We start from the raw sequence: 17411 nt of genomic DNA, 5'->3' as shown, positions 1-17411 counted from the left end.
TTCACATGTCACACTGCACAACCCCTGAAAGAGCCACTCTTGGGTTATACAGTAAAGTGGAAGAGCGTGCCCATCAGTTTTTAAACCGATGGGTTGTCATTATGTACAAACAGCTCCATTCTTAAAAAGAAAACTTTCAGAGGAGATACTGCCCAGGATCCAAAGCCCGTGTACCTAGCTTTTTCTTCTGTCCAAGGGGACTTTTGGCATATATTTCTTTCACTTCAGACCCCTATGCTGAGCAGAGTGGTGCTTCAAAGCAGTTTGTAATATGGCAGAGAGGTCCCCATTAAAGAAAAAAAGACTCCCATGGGGTGTGTGCAAGCTCTTGGACATGCCTGAAGTAGTTCTTTGGATTCAGGCCAGTGACAATAAGATTGAGCAAGCCTTTTGCCATGAAATATGGCCAAGTCTCAAGCGTACATTTATTCTCTTTCTCTTTCCAATCTTGATTTCACCTACATGACATCCATTTCTAACAGCATTCACTCTCCTTGCAGCTAAAAACAAGAGGTATTAAATACTGATCTGTATTAAGAAATAAAGACCTTAAGTGCAGGCTTTTCTGGAACATCTCCATTCTCTGAAATTTCAAAGTCCAATATACCATCATCCTTCTGACCAATTTCCTTGAGACCTCGAAGAAGTATTTCTCGTAATTCCTGGTATGGTGGTTTTGCAGTGTAGGTCAAAGCCATCACTGTTTCCATATACCTGGCTATTTCACCTGAAGAAAACCATTAAAAGTCTGAGCTCTACCTCAAACTATAATACATCTAGAAACAGCTACAAAACTCACATTGATATTACCACACATTCACATTGGTTGCCCAGAAAGAAAACATCAACATTTCATTAATAAAAAGTATTGTAAACCAATCTTCCTTAAAAGGCTTAAAGGTTTCAGATATTTGGCCTCCTTCTGGAAGATGACTGCTGAGGCCTTAGCTAGACCTAAGGTTTATCCCGGGATCGTCCCTGGGTCATCTCTGTTCATGTAAATGACACACAGGGGATCCTGGGAGCAGGCAGGGTCGACCCTGGGACAATTCTGGGATAAACCTTAGGTCTAGCTAAAGCCTGAGAGGAGAAACAGCCAGAAAGTCATCTTCTACCCACCCCCTACTTGACTGGAACCAACCCAGGTAGTAGAGACATAAGCCAGCACATAGAGTTTCTCGGCTCAGTTCATTCAGAAATGTCCACATTTCTTAGAACTTATGCTGTGTTTTTTAAATATTTTAGAAATAAAATATTCATACATTATGAATATTCAATATAAATATACACATTACGAATCTCTCAAGCAATTGATACCTATAATATGGAAGTCATATATGTTCCAAAGTCTACTATGACTGGAGAATCTGGATATAATTTAGATACCATTGAAGTCAACGCTAGAACTCTAACTGATTTTAATGGCTGTGGATTTTGCCCTATGCGTTAAAAAGAAAAGAGATTTCCTTGCAAGCCAATTTTCTTCATCCCACCCCCACCCCCGCAATTTTATGAGAACCCAAACTGTGCTGCATTTTGAGCGGTAGAAAACAATGCAAATACACCAGGTGAAACCCAACACAGTCCACCAGCTAGGATAACCAACACCACCGGCAGAATGGGTTCTCCCTCTCCTCTACATCCACCCACCTGTCCCCAAAAATCTTCTCTAGAAGGTTAGGGGACTCTGTGGAACAGACTTGGGCAGCATAAAGGGACAGCAGCAGGGGAAGTCATGTTGCATAAAAGGAGGTCTGGTTGTGCAATACTGGATATCATCACAAATATTAGGCAAGTTATTCAAGGACCATTTTAACTCTGCTTGAAAAATGCATGCCAGGACCTCTTTGGATCAAATCCTCCAAAACTAGGCAGTAGTTAGTTTTGTTTAAACAAAACCTCTCAATATTTACATCTTTCTATATTGTTCTCCTTTAAAATAAATAAATAAATCAGAAAAATATATATTATGCGTTAATATTTAACTTGAATCTTCCTACCTGGCTTATCTTTTTCAGTGAAACACTTGCACATCAATTCTGCAATATTATCAGTATACCTGACAGAAAAAGAAAGCAGTAAGTTATATTTAACAGATCAACACCTAGTTCTTTTGTTGGATTTTGATCCCTTTCAAGGGTATATACACAGTGATGAGAGCAAAAATGAGGCCAACCCGTTAAATTTTAAAATTATACTTCAATACTGAATAAAATCTTTCATACCCTACTATAGTACAATCTCATTTAGTAATATGGGCTCAAAATATTCAGACAACCAAAACCTTGGATGAATGGAAATATTATTGTATTATAATATTTTTGATGGATGTGTTACTATATCATGAAATTCCCAGAAAACCATATACATTTATCAAATAGGAAAGTCAATACCTTTAACTGGACTAACTTGCACTGGGAAAGTGGAACAAGAACTTTCAAACAGTAATGACAGATAAAATAAGATTATAAAAACATAGGGCTCTGTGGTGCATGTGTGGGTGTGGTTGCACAGTAGTTTAAGAAAGGTAGGACCATGTTCAGATGTTATGAACAATCAGAGGAACACAGTGTCGATGGTGGCTTAGTACTAGCTCAGCTCACCCAACAAGGTATCTGAGCATAAAGCTGACAAACTATGATCGTTCTGGTCATGTTAGGATTCTGTTGTAAACTGATGCAACTGAAGAAAATGGGTGGGCAACTTGTTCAACATTTACACTCTTTGTTGTATGTCCAACTTGTTCACCAGTTTTCTTCTCTGCAAAATTAGGAATATTCATCCCTTCTTGTAACACTTTGGGAGTGTGATAGAGTAATATCTAACAGCATGCTTTAGTTTTTATTAATCCAATGAAGCAAGCCTTAGAAAATACAATTATTTATTTATTTATTTATTTATTTATTACATTTCTATACCACCCAATAGGCGGAGCTCTCTGGGCGGTTCACAAAAATTAAAACCATTCAAAGTATAAAACAACAGTATAAACCATAATATAAAATACAATATAAAAGCTCAACCAGATAAAAACAGCAGCAATGCAAAATTACAAATTTAAAACACCAAGTTAAAATTTATTTATAGACTGTTAAAATGCTGGGAGAATAAGAAGGTCTTCACCTGTCGTCTAAAAGCATAAGCGAACCTCCTTAGGGAGCTCATTCCACAGCCAGGGTGCCACAGCAGAGAAGGCCCTCCTCCTGGTAGCCACCTGCCTCACTTCCTTTGGCAGGGGCTCACGGAGAAGGACCCCTGAGGATAAACTCACTTCTGCTGGGCTTGTCACATCCCAATCATACATCTGACCAATATTTTTGGATTCACAGGAGGAGGCCATTGAGGGTTTTTTTTTAATATACCAAGTTCGTTTTCATTTTTAAAATTATTTATTTTTAATTAAAATAGCCATTTACCTAATTTTGGAGTCTTTGACATAACTGGGGTCTTTCAGGTTGTCTTCCCAAGGCAGTTTGCCACTAAGCCAACATATCATACAATAACCCAAAATTTCCAAGTCACCACGCCTTGAAGGAGCTACAAACAAATCAAAGTATTAAATTTACAATAAAGTTCAAGTTTGACAGCTATAAAATGTATGCTTAAAGATCTAATACCTTTGTATATTTTACTTATAGCTTTTACTTGTATATGTTTTAATTTTGTAAAGCCGCCTTGAGGCCCAGCATTGGGCAAAAGGCGGGATACAAATAAAGGTAATAATAATAATACCACCACACTGTATTTCAAAGCTGATGGGCAGGCTCTCCTTCTTTGGCATGGAACTTCAGTGAGGGATGAGCAAGGCATTATTGGTCCTAAGCCTATAAATGCTTTCACTCCAAGGTCTCCTATGTGTGGATCATAACTGTCATCAGTGAAATGGGAAGTCCCAGGCTACTATTATGCCTGGTTGAAGATTAAGTGGTACAAGGAGAAGACGCGTGTAATGAATAAGGTTTCTAAGTGGGGTCAGACCTGACTATGGCTAGGATCCAAATAACTACTTTATGGGCAACCCAAGGGTTTTGACTTTTCTTCAAGTCCCATGCCATATCACAAATTGCTTTTGAGACTTTCCTCAGAAGCATGACAAGAGAAGAAGCTTCTTTTCAACTAACAGAAGACATTATCCAGACCCTGGCCCTAGAAAACTTAGAAGACAGTCACAATTACACCTACTTTGAGGCACAGTGCACCACACCACACTTCTTGATGTGATGCCCAATTTTTTTTTACCATTAGACTCATAGTTACTGAAGTGAGTACAGCATTACACTATCAGAATTAGGCCAAAAGCTGGGATTGCACTTTAAAAATGTCTCTTATCCTGGAAGGTAACAGATGTGCCCTTGTCCATGCATGTGTAGAAGGGAAATACACATGCAGACAGAGTGTTTCTTTTTCTCTGTAGAAGTTCCCACCTGAAGGTGAAGAGACAAGGTGGTGTGAAGTTCTTTGTTTTGTTTTAAGATTCCCTCTTCTGTGCTAGGGAATGCTACAGAGAAAAAGGAACAGTAACACTCGAGATATGTGAATGGCAGGGGAAGATGTGGGAAATCTAGCTTAGTAGTTGAGCAGATGCTGTGCATGTAGAAGGTCAGGGGTTCAATCTTCAGCATCTGTAGACAGGGCTGGGAAAGACTCCTATCTGAAACCATGCAGCCAATACCAAGCTAGATGGACCAATGTTTTGATTCAGTATAAGGCAACGTTCTCTGAAGAGGTCTCATATCAGTACACATATCCATCCATCCCTTGGGAACTGGCCAAGTTTTACAAGGTTAAAGTATCTGTTTTGTATGTTTGACAAGATAAGGAGAAATGCTAATATTTGACTTTTTTTAACTGACCAAGCAAGAGAATCCAAATCCATATTTTAATATGCAAATTAGGTTCACAGAATTGCTAAGTATTCAGCTATATCACAACCCTCTTACAGATACTTTCAGTAGTATCATTCCACAACAATAATACAATCCAATTCGCGACGCTTATTAAAATTATCCTGCTAATTATTTTGGGATTTGGGGATGTAAGCAGGCAACTTTAGATCAGTATTTCAACATGGTCATCGTGACTAAATGCAAAGAACAATGCACAAGCAGAAAAAGAAAATTACTTACCCACCCCCTTGTGTGCATCAATACTAGTAAATTCAAGGGTTCCATCATGACACCGTTTTGGATTTTCTTTGTAATCCTTGTGATTTCCTTCTGGGGAGTATCGATATGCAAGGCCATAATCCACCAGGTACACCTATTAAGATTTTAAATGCATCAAAACCAGCTTCATCCAAGAATTAAAATGACTATATTAAGATAACATTTTTCATCTTTATAATATTTAAAGAGTTCTCATTGGATCATTATTTTCAGCAATGATCAGTCCTCAAACATAACCTAAAAGATCATTCTAGTACCTATAGACTAATCATTCCACATAGCCAAAGTACAAGAGCAACACATCACATTATTAGGTGTAACATTACACTCAAGTTAAGATACTTGCTTTTCTTAAAAGATGAAACAAAGTCTGCTTGCACACTATATTTCTGTATGGACCAATCGAATACAAGGTCTCCTGCACTTACTCTTGAGTAAAAAAGAAAAAATAGCTAGTAGATATATGTTTAAAGTATTTGATTCTTCAAGCAGGAGTGAAGAACACGTTTTGAGCCAAATTGCCCTGCAATGAACCCTCTGTGGGTTGGATGACATTAGTGGGTCAGGCACTGAAGCACTGGTAGCCACAACCATCCACGTCATTAACCCGCACCCCACCAGTTTTGTCTTTCTCCATGCCTTGCAAGCCACAGAGGACCATGCCTCTCAATATGGAGAAAGGAACTTGGCTGGCACTGGGAGGTGCAGTCAGTATGGAACGCACAAAGTCACTCAGCTGACGCTGGGAAAAGCAGCCGCTCCCTTCCAGTGCTGCTTGAATCTCCCACCACCCACATCCCTGTAATCGCCAATCCAAGAACACATTTCATTTAATGGAACCATCTAGAAAGTCAGAATAGAATTGCAGCTTCCATTTGCAATCCACAAATTTCATTATAATCTCCATCCAATAACTCCTTGTTTGTTACAAGTCAGCACAAAGAAGCCTTCTGGATTAATTTTGTGTTAATCATAATAAAAGTATTGTAGCACTATTAAGTTTTTGATTGGTTCTAATTAGCAACCATGTAACCCTGTATTTATTGTTTGGATATACACCTTAAAAAATGTTAAGTATGCACCTTGAGATGAAATGAAATCCCACATACCGTACAGATCACAGGAAAGCAGATCCAAACACTTTGGGGAGAGAGTGGAATTGCTAACAATGTCATGATTATTTATTTTTCAAAAACAAGGGAAATTCAATGATCAATAAACCTGCCAGTTTAAGGCTAGAGTTTAGGGTGTCTCATGTTGATTCAAGCTACATAAAGCTGGGAAATAGGAAGCTAAAGCCAATGCCTTAACAACCATGTTCCATGATCAGAAATGATGTGAAATGTCACAAGTTGTGCTTGCTTACTAACAACTTACTATCCATGCACCCACACTTTCCCTCAGTCTTTCAGACCCAAATCCAGATGTGGAAAATGGAGTGCTTGGGACCAGCAAAAATGTGCCATGTCGTCCTGGTTCTACATTGCCTTATGAAGCATCTGTATTGCTAGAGAAAACCTCCTGTGAGTTGACCCATGTCAGTAGCTGGTATGATGGGTTAAACTAGGAGTGTGCAGAAAGCAGATTTTCAGATGTTTTGGACTTCAACTGAGCATTTCTGAGCATTTACGATGCTCAGACAGACTTCTAGGAATTGAAGTCCTAAATATCTGGAGATCTACTTTCTGCCCACCCTTGGGTTAAACAGTAGGAGGGGGGCTCTTCTGGCACCCTTCACCATTCTTATGCTGGCTCAATACAGAGGGGGCTTTTGCATGGCATTGCAGTGAGACTGGATGACATAAAAGCTCAAGTTTTGTATTCTTGATGCTAAATGATACAACTGCCCAGTGACAAAGATCAGAGTGACCTTGCCTTTCCTTCTATAGGTATATTGAGTCCATATACATGTGCATAATAAACCAGCAAAACTTTTTGTGGACTAGTACATTTCGTGAATTCATTTGCAAGGCTAGTTTTGCTACTTCAAAAGTACTAGTATTTGCTTATTCACCCCCAAGATAAGCACTTGAACAGGAGAAAATTATGGACTTCATATGTGCATTTGCCAAACACTACAGATGTAAAATAATAATAATAATAAAATTAGACAGCTACAGATATTTCTGTAAACCAATTGATTTAAATAATCAACATGTTAAAAAAATCAGGTTTTCCAAGTAACAGAACACTTATGCTTGATGGATTCTTCAAACAAAGGAAATAAAAAATTGACAAAGCAGACAGGCAAACGTAATTCACCGGTGTACTATATAATTTTAAACTTCCACCCCCAAATAGCTATTTGAAATTCGTTTTGTATCGCAAGCATTCTCCTGAATATTATTCAGGGCAGAATAGCCAATTTGATCAACTGCCAGCAAAGTGAATAAAAAATGTACAACATTAACTAGATATAAATGTCAAGCAGAAATATTAATGCTGTACACATTCATAAAGGCAAGACTTCTGCTGAGGTTCACAGCAGCTCCATTTTCTTTAAAACAATAGGTTAAACACTGAAGAAAGAAAAGACTGGAAGTTACCTGATGTGGAGCTTTGTAGCCCAGGAGAAGATTTGAGGCCTTGATGTCTCCATGCACATATTCATGTTCATGAACATACTCTAAAACATCAAGCTAAAAAAAAAATACAAAAAAGGGCAATGTCATAAAAATGCTCAACCCCACCCAGAAGGGGGGCTTGACCCATTACAGACTAACCTTAAAATCAAGATTATATTAAGCAGCATTTTAAAAAAGCAAATGTTTAACTTACTATTCTCAAGCCCAATTGTAATACTGCTTTGCGTGTAAACTGTTTTCCTCTCTCTTCAAAAATCTTCTGAAGATCTTTCCCAAATCTGTCCATCACCATAAATCTATAGCTAATTTCAAAACAAAGGGACCAAAAAATGTATTATCCATTTATTTTAAAATGTCTAAGTAGCAAAAAGGCCTTGAAAGCAACATATAATAGAAATACACAAATTTAAACACTGAACATCCAGCAGAATAAGAAGGTCTTCAGTAACTTTCTAAAGATTAACAGGGAAGTGAGCAGATGGGCCTTGTAGAGGGTGTTGCAGAGTCTGCGCAGCGCCCCATGTTACTCACCAACCATACTTCAGATGACAGTGGGACGCAGACCAGAGTCTCACCTGTAGTTTGGAAGGATCATGTGGTTTTTTAAATAACATGGCCCCACACAAAAAGTCCAGTTCTAGCAAACAAGGTTATAAAGCCACAATTCAGCAAGCATGTGCCAATGCCTTTTCCAGATTTTTGGGAACATTAGCAACCTCTCCCATTCTACCTCTTGCTGTATGGTAAATTTAAAAAGGAGCAACTGATAGCATTTGCAGCCCGACAATGCCCTAACCCTGCCCTTGGCAGTGCGCTCCTGAAGTGTCAAACACCATCTTGGTCGGGTGGCAGCAGCTGTGCAGGGCTGTCAATTTTGCCTTGTGTGCATCCCTGCCAGGGGATGGTGTATGAAACTTTATCCCACTCCTGTAAACTTCCATGAAGTTAAAGCCACCACCTCGAAAGGTGCTTTCATTCACACGGCTTTGTCAGCAGGAAGGGTCTTCAATGGGACCCATGTGCATCCCTGCTAGGGGGAGCCTGTATATCACATCTGTCCCAATCCTGTATATGACATCTGGTCCCAATCCTGCAAACGCCCAAGTGTTTTATTTGCGCCATCCCATTTTGGATGCACCCGGGGGTTTCGTGTCTAATTGTGCAAGGTTTTGATGGTGCATTGGGTGCCTCCAGACTGGGGTGGCTATGTATAAAGCTTGGTCCCAATCCTGCATACGTCCAAGAGCTTTAGAGCCACTATTCCTTGTCGGGGTGATGCTGGAAGCACTGAATTAACCTATCCCCTCTCATTAGGATATTGTGGAAAGTTAAAAGAGGTTGCTGCAACGTTGTCAATGGGTGAAACAGCATCATCGCGGGGCAGGAGGACTGCAGCAGGACAGGGAGATAACTCAGATTACGCACAGTAACTTAATAAACTATGCACAGTAGCTTATTTGTCTGGTCATGTGGGGGATAACAGTAGCTTATTTTGAGTAGCTGTGAGTAGCTTAAAGTGACGTCTGAGCACAGCCAGTGTGGCCCTAAAAACAATCGTACAGAATGTTAAAAACTAACAAATTTATTACTTTTTAAACAGCTCCACACGAGATGGAACAAATAGTACTAAAATCCCTAAGACTCAACCAACAATAACCTCTGCATGCATGTGTTAGTTCATATCTCCAAATAGTCCATCAATAACATTTACTGAAGGTTTTATCATAAATTTAACTTTACATATAGGTATTTTTTAGGTGGCAATATAAAATCCCCTCACATTTTCACAATAGACTTTTGCCAACACAATGACGAAAGGTGTCATTTAATGGTATCTGCTAAGATTAATTTTAAGAAACCAGGTTAGGGCTTGTGGAACATCTATTGGTGGAAAATGTGACTATGAGATAGCTTAAACACTCTAAAATAATATACTGTTTGTACCTTTTGCCATTCTTTTGATGCATGCCAGAACCCCAGTATTTTGGAACACCTAAGTATTTCAGTTTGTGAGAAGAAATCCATTTCTTAACTGAAAACATAAAACAGTTTCCAAATATGCACTGTTATGGTTTTCTGCAAAGCAATTATTGCCATATTTAAGAAAAAATGTCATTATTGGTAAGTCAGAAAACTGATTAATATCAGTGAATAGAAAACAAGTATTTACTACTTAGGCGCTAAGCACACAACTTAGATGACATTAAGCACTTTTAAGGCTCAGTAAAATTAGCCATGTGCAAGTCTTTCCTGTTGAAATTAACAGGATTTAAAAGTGCTTACTTTGGCTGGATTGTGCCATTGCTATTGTCCATGCATTTCATGTGTATATTTCTGCCTATATTCTTAGCAATTTTAATATCTTGCACAAGCAAATAAAAGCCAATATCTTGTCTCTTTAACAAATTCAAGTAGAATATTTAAATACAGTTGCTTATACTTTCTTCCCATTCAAACAGTCACCTTTTAGTATGAAAATTCCATTTCCCCCTTGCAAATTAGTGGCTGCAGCCTCAATGGGCTGTGACCTTCTAGCATGAAAAGGACAAGAGCAAGTGTTCCAGTTCAGTAGATCCTGTTTATAAACAATTACCTTCAATAAATATCCAACACTGCACCATTATAAAGAAACATCCAGTTATAATTAAAATGCCCTTAAAGAAATCATTTAAAAGTCCTCTATGTTCTAGTTGCCCATGAACCATATAACAATATATTACTACACCTCTCTTTAAGGTCTATATTATGACATGCAAGAGGATTAAAGATACTGTTTTATTGAATCAGAACTCAAGAGTAGACTACTTACTTAGGTCTGGTTTAGCAGCTCGCGTGTAGAAATTTAATTCAGTAAAGAGTGGTCCATTGTCACTGGGCTCCTTTAAAAATCATTTCAAAGTAAATATAATTTTTCAAACTTATTTCTGTCCTCCTAGCAAATACTACAATACAAAATAAAACTTTCTTCCACTGTCCTGTATATAAAACTTGAACTTCAACCATTTAAATTATCTTCCCTTTAATAAACTACACTTTTCAACCATTTCCTCAAAGGTTGATATGTAATGGGAGAAAAACAATTAAAAAAACAGGAACATTGATAAATTTCAATAGGATGGCGTTTGCACTTTAATATGGCGACTGAAAGCCTAACATCTGACATTCTAGTAATATTGCAGTATTTACTATCACACTGAATTACCAATATAGAAACTTTTGCTTTATTATCTGAGCATATGCCTCTTAGTACGAAGCACCCAATTATCCAATGCAGGGCCGCGGAAGGAGTGGCGAAGGCGATCTTCACCTCCTCACCCTCTGGTCCTGCAGATTTCACTAGGAGGGCTTTTTAGGCCATCTAGTGAGGGCTCTTCAGAGCGGGAGGGAAAGAAGCTCAAAATGAATCATATCTTGGCCTCTCCAGTCTCCTCCCCTCCCCCTTCACCCAGGGACCATAGGATTGCTCTCTTACAGAAGTAAATCTACAAGTATGTTTGAGAACTTAGGAAGCTGCCTTATCAAGTTTAGATGATCTGTCCTTCTAATCCAATATTGTCTATTCTGACTGGCAGCAGCTCTCCAGGATCTCTAGCAGAGGTTTTTCCCATCACAGGCTACCTAATCCTTTTAGCTGAAAATGCTAGGGATTGAATTTAAGATCTTTCACATGCAAAGCATGGTTCTACCACAGAGATATGGTCTCTTCCATGTGTACAAAGGACAGTTTTTATCTCTTCCATGTGTTCAAAGGATAGCTTTTATCTAATCAGTTTATACTAAAACAACGGCTCCAATACGAAGATTCAGTTTGTTCCTCATCAAATTTATGCACACTGCAGCCTACCATAAGACTGAATTATGTGAATGATGAGGGTTTGTGCAGCGTTTATTTCTCACTATCTCTTGTTGAAACTGGTGCCAAATTTTAGGCAAGCATGAACACTGCAGGGGACTATCCCATGTTAAGACACTTCTCTAAGTGCTATTTTCTTGTCTCTGAAACAATGCAAACTATGCCCATGCACTACATGTGTCCTACATACCAGTTCGCAAACAGATTATATTGTCCAGATTTAACTGAAGCAACTCAATCCTTACTCAGTCAACTCAAACATACACAAGAACTTCAACATATCTACATCTGCTGTCATATGTCCCTACCTCTAAGAGACAGTAACATTTACAAGCCGTCTATTCTGTAGTCAGAGGCATTCATTTATTAACACAACTTATCTCCATTATGGTTATACACTAAAGTAGACCGCAAGGCACTGATGTTCTATATAAATAAAATGTTTATATCAACATCCTTTTAAAACCGCACATATATCACCAATATGAACTATGCATTAATGCTTTTCAAAACATTTAGTAGTCAAAGACATGATGCATAGACTATTTTTACAAATGTAAACGTAATCGATTCATAGTATCTATAATCCTATAAATAAAAGGAAGCCAGAAACAGGCAAATCTACATGACACTACTGCTACCAAGCAATAATATTTGTAGCTACTCTAAACCGCACCTTATAATTTGTCACATTCAACCCTCCCTCTCAAGGAATGGTGGGAACAGAGAAGGGGGAATTGAGAGGCAGCTAGGAGGGGGGTGGGCATAGAAAATTGAAGCACACCTCAATGTCCTCTGTATCCTCTGGCACACACTATCACTTTGTATAAGGCAGTTGGCTCTTTCCTGCTGCTTTTATCTTAGTAGTGCCAGTACTTTACATGAAATTAGATAGTGCAGAAGGCTACAAGGGTAATTCCATCTTCAAGTACTGTCCCAGCTGAATCTACCCCCTGCAACCTATCAAGGAGGAAGGTGATGAGTGGTACAGCTGGAAAACAGGAATGAAGGACAGGACAATGGACCTGGTCCTCCACCACCCATCCACTGTGTAAAGTGCTTCATAGTCAGAATTAGTTGCCAAATAAAGGCATTATAGCTTTACACCTGATACCATAGGGAAATGGTATCAAAACAGTACCAAAAGTTTCAAGCCTGTATTCCAGCTCCAATCCATTCCAGCATTAGTAACTGTTCCCATCTCATGTTACTATCACAGAGACTCATAAAGTAGAATTTGAGACTACAACCAAGCAGCAAGAGGACAATGATGTTAGTTATTTTAAATAAGAATGCTTACAGCAGAGCAGATTTAAAAAGATGTTAACGTTTTCAACATACTTTAACCTACTTGCAATTATAGGACAGACGATTTTCTCCCTATAGAATTCCACAAACTATTGCAAACAGGCAAGTAGAACAGTCTTTCTAGTTTTCCCATGATGTTCTAAACAGTCAACCAAATTCTAGTTGTAATATAGAATGTTTCAAAGTAAAAAGATTAAACTTACCACTTTTATAACATAGGGTGCATCATTTGTGACAGATTTTGAAGAATTAACATCAGCTGTTAAAATATGAGAGAACTACTTTTTAATATACAGTTAGTAATTTTACAAAATAAAACAGAAACAAATATCCAATAGCTTGATGGGAAAAAACCAAAATTTGAATGTTTGAGGGAGTACCTTTGCACTAAGAAGGAATACTGCTTGACTAGATAGGAATACTACTTGGCTCCTTCACACATTACATGTGTTCCTTGGTCAATCCTGCCTCCATGTGAACATACCTGTATGATACACATGTACGATAAACATGTCTTTGCTGCACCTAATAATATAACAATTTTGCATGCACATATTAAATGCACATATTAAATTGTGGCTCTCAGGGAGCCCCCATAAAGAAGCAAGAAGCCATGGTGCTTTGATGAGTGACTGAGATGGTGACATTAGCTTGGCTGACATTTGCAAGCTGGAAAGGGACCATCCTCATTCCTTTTCACACTGCTAGTCTGAAAAGAGAAAGTTCAGTACAGACAGCACAGTAACAGTCGCACCAAGCAGTCATCATTGCACCAAATCTTGAGACTAGAAAGTACATGAGCTATAAGGTATTTCCTGGGAAATGCTTTGCATTAGCACTCTGGTCACTGGAGAAGCAAGCTATCATGTGGAAGTGCTCTTACAACAAAATGCTATTTTCTTTTTAAACTAAGATGCCATATATCACAAAACTAATTATTTTGAAGCTCATGGATCTGCCAGTTTCCAAAAGGGAATCCTGTGACTGAGATCCTTAGCACTAGTTTAGAAATAGCAAAGATTGTAGGGATCAGAAAATAATAAACTTGGGCTACAGCAGCATGGCAGGAAAGAAGCCTTGAGGCAAAACTCCTCAATCCTCTACCCCGGAATGGCCATCAATTCCAAGTTTCTAGAAATAAAATGGCTGAACCAGATTTTTTTTAATTGTGTAAATCAGCCTTTCCAAACTTGTGGTAGCCAGATTATATTGGTCTGCAACTCCCATCATCGCTGCTATCCGAGGTAATGGGAATTGTAATCCATCATCCCCTGAGGACTGCAGGTTAAGAAAGGCTCACGTAAAAAAGGGGAAGAATAAAACTCAGAAAGGCAGCAATGAGTATGTTCTGAATTACGACAACTTTTGAAACGTATGTTTCAGGTATTAATTTGGAAATCACTAGTCAAAGTGCAATTTGTATTTTTACAAGCAGTATCCAGCCAGCAGCTGACTAGGTCCAAGCTTCCACATAACAAAGGACTTAAGAACTTCCTTGCTTAATCAGATCAGGGTCCATCCATTCCATCATTCTGTTTCCAGCATTAAAGACTGGAAGTAGCCCTACTTCCCAGCATAAAGGTGATGAATAAAATCAGGATTAGCAGCAGAAATTTTGTAGGGTTAAACAAATTGTGAGGTAAGTGCATATTTGGATTCGTAAAAAGAGAATTTTGAACGAAAAAATGCTGCTGCTCTCTAGCCAAATTGTGAAAATAATCAGTTTATTTTATTGCTTCCATTCCCTTAATTTGATATGGTGCCAGCACAAGCGGAACAAACACAGAGCTCTAAATTTAACACCTTTTAAAACCAATCTTACCAAGATACAGGCAGCCAAAACCACCTTTGCCTATAACTGGACCAAGCTTCCAATCTTTCTTTAATATGTCAGTAAAAACTTCTCCTGGAGGGAATTCTTCTGCAAGCTTCCGCTTTGCAGGACCTCTTTTTCCTGCTGTCTTCTTTACATTAGGCATATTCACTAAACCAAACAAAAGCAAAACCACCAGTAAGATGCTAGGTTTATTCCACAACTGTTAAATAAAACTGTTCAGAGTTTTATTTAACAGTTCAGAGTTCCCATTAACACTTCCCATTATTCAACACAACTGTTCAGAGTTGTTTTTAGTTATTTAAGCTGTCTACTGCCACTTCCCATTATTCAACATATCCTGCCTCCACAAGTACTAAAATAAGCACTGTGCAAATTCTTGTTCCAGATTTTTAATGCTTTGAGTGCAGATTTTCTTTGGGAAAAGATTTCCTCCTCCTAACTGAAGGGTCAAGAGATGTTTCCTCTAAGAAACAAATTCCCTACAATTTCTCCAATGCCGAGGCAGATTTTACTTTCCTAGATGGATAAAAAAAACAGTAGATCTCTGTACTATTGGCACAACTACACTATTCTGAATTCTGCAGCAATAGTGCAAGAACATGCCAACTTCCTTGGGGAAGAAAGACGTTTCCCTTTGGGGAGCTGCAACTAAAAAGGGTAGAAGTCCCTACCTGCCATACCTCAGACAACAGCTGTCAGTAGGGCCTTGGTTGTTGAATGGAGAGTCAAGGCTGGTTCATACTGAAGGTTACAGTGGCTAAAATAACCTTTAAGGCCCTAAGAACCTTTGAGACCAGGCTAAGACTAGCACTTTCAATTTGGCTCCACTGAAGTTTGGGGTTTGGAACACCCGCCAGCATACAACACTGTTCAGAGGCAGAAAATATGCATTACAATCATCTAACCTGAACAAAACTAGAGCATGAATGACTTTCCTGCATCATTGCTTTTGCTGTTATTCTTTCTAAGCAGTGATGTCCTAGTACATGTTTCCATCCACATTGCCTAGACCTAAAATGAACATGCCTCTAATTTATTTTGAATACAACATTTCTGCTGTGTGGGAACACAGAATGACTCAACAGCTGATGTCCTTCCTCATTTGGTGGTGCTCTAATCCACCACAAACTGTTGTTTATTTCAGCAAGCAGGCAAGTACCATTAGGTTTGAACTGGGAACTTTATGCGCCAGCCTTCTCCAATCTCCAGATGTTTTGAAGTTCAACTCCCCTGATTCTTGACCATTGGCCATGCTGGCAGGGGCTGATTATTTATTTCTTTATAAAGTGCCATCAATGCACACGGTACTATACATGATGGGAGTTTAAGTCCACAAAACCTGGGGGGAGGCAGGTTGGGGGAGGCACGTTGGAAATATGCAGCACTGCATATTAGAACTTTTCAAAGGCATCTAACTGCACATGAGACACACCACACTCATCAAAAGGGGAAAAAACTGTTTGAGAACCCCCCTTTTATTTAAATAAGTTTGCCAAAAGGAAGAGCACCCAAGAAAGAGTTATGGCAGCCTCCCTCAACTTAGGCCATTCCATCCGTTAGATTGCAACCCCTATCACCCCACTGGTCAAGCCAGTTGGACCTGATGCAGGTTGCAGTTTCCATTATTTTTATTTATTTATTTATTTATTTGCAATGTGTCCGTCACCCTTCCTCCACAGTTATGAAAGGCTGGAACCGAAGAAGCTCAAACAGTCCAGAGGAAGCCACCTCATACTGAGCCAGACCGTGAGTCCATCCAGCCCAGTCCTGTCAACACTGACTGGCAGCAACGGCTCTTCAGGGTTTCAGGCAGGATTCCTTCCTAGCCTAACCTGGAGAAGCCAGGGACTAAATTTGGGGCCTCCTGCGCGCCACGCAGGTCCTCAGGCACTGAGCTGCGGCCCCCTCCCCAGTTGCTTGTACTCGACACTCTCCGCTCAGGCAATAAATGCGGCTCCCCCACCTCCTACATACAGCCTCAGAAGTCAGGGAATGTTCCCCCCCCCCCGTCCCTCCCCCGCGTGAGGAGAACAGGGACGCCTTTCACCCAACCCGGTGCTGGCTTACAACAGGGCTGGCTGCAGGGGATGCTGGGAGTTGTAGTCCAACACCTCGGGGGGGGGGACCAAGTTGAGAGAAGGCTGGCGCAGGTCGAAAGCGGCAGAAACGGGTGAAGGGAAGGCGAGGACACAGCAGCTCCCCGTCAGCCACTGCCCTAGTAGGGCGGAAGCGGCCTCCGACCGGCCTGACTCTCACCGCCGCTCCGTAAGAAGAGCTGAGGAGGGTGGAGCTGGATCCGTACCTAGAGGAGTCGTCGGCCGACGAGGCTCCAGCAGAGAAAACGGCGGGAAGACAGTTCGCCCTCAGCCAGCCACTGACAAGCCCTCGCTCCACACCGGAAGCGGGGCGGGGGACATTCGGAGTTGCCGCGCGGGGAAAGACGCAGCTTCCGGTTTCGGGCGTGCGACAGCCGTTGGGGCGGGGCCGGCGCGAGAGGAAGGCTTCTGAGTGGACGCCGCGGAGCTCCGCCTCCTCTTGCCAACGGTGACCGCGAGTGAAGGGAGCAAAGGGGCCGCGGCGGCGACGGCAGCTGCAATTACGCGCAGCGGCGGTCCGAATGCGCGCAGCTCAGATTCCCGCCTTGGGTTTATTTTATAAAGAAA

General features: G+C 40.1%; 1 protein-coding gene across 2 annotated transcripts in view; it reads right to left on the bottom strand.

Moving 5' to 3' along the window:
* VRK1 (VRK serine/threonine kinase 1) overlaps positions 1–17150 on the bottom strand; it is a 32128-nt gene extending 14978 nt beyond the window's left edge. Inside the window, exons 1-11 of one of the 2 annotated variants that reach the window (XM_063118022.1) lie at positions 17051–17150; positions 14734–14895; positions 13115–13170; positions 10560–10629; positions 9695–9782; positions 7944–8052; positions 7712–7804; positions 5127–5259; positions 3417–3537; positions 2001–2059; positions 549–727 (exon numbers count right to left, since the gene is read on the bottom strand). In XM_063118022.1, coding sequence (XP_062974092.1) covers positions 549–727; positions 2001–2059; positions 3417–3537; positions 5127–5259; positions 7712–7804; positions 7944–8052; positions 9695–9782; positions 10560–10629; positions 13115–13170; positions 14734–14890 — 1065 coding nt within the window. In that variant the 5' untranslated portion in view covers positions 14891–14895; positions 17051–17150. The remainder of the gene's footprint in view (positions 1–548; positions 728–2000; positions 2060–3416; positions 3538–5126; positions 5260–7711; positions 7805–7943; positions 8053–9694; positions 9783–10559; positions 10630–13114; positions 13171–14733; positions 14896–17050) is intronic. The other variant, XM_063118021.1, reaches the window with a different exon arrangement.
* Between the last annotated feature and the right edge of the window lie 261 nt (positions 17151–17411).

The sequence above is a fragment of the Elgaria multicarinata genome, chromosome 2, assembly GCF_023053635.1.
Source record: "Elgaria multicarinata webbii isolate HBS135686 ecotype San Diego chromosome 2, rElgMul1.1.pri, whole genome shotgun sequence".
NCBI lineage: Eukaryota > Metazoa > Chordata > Lepidosauria > Squamata > Anguidae > Elgaria > Elgaria multicarinata.
This window is presented reverse-complemented; position numbering and strand designations above follow the sequence as displayed.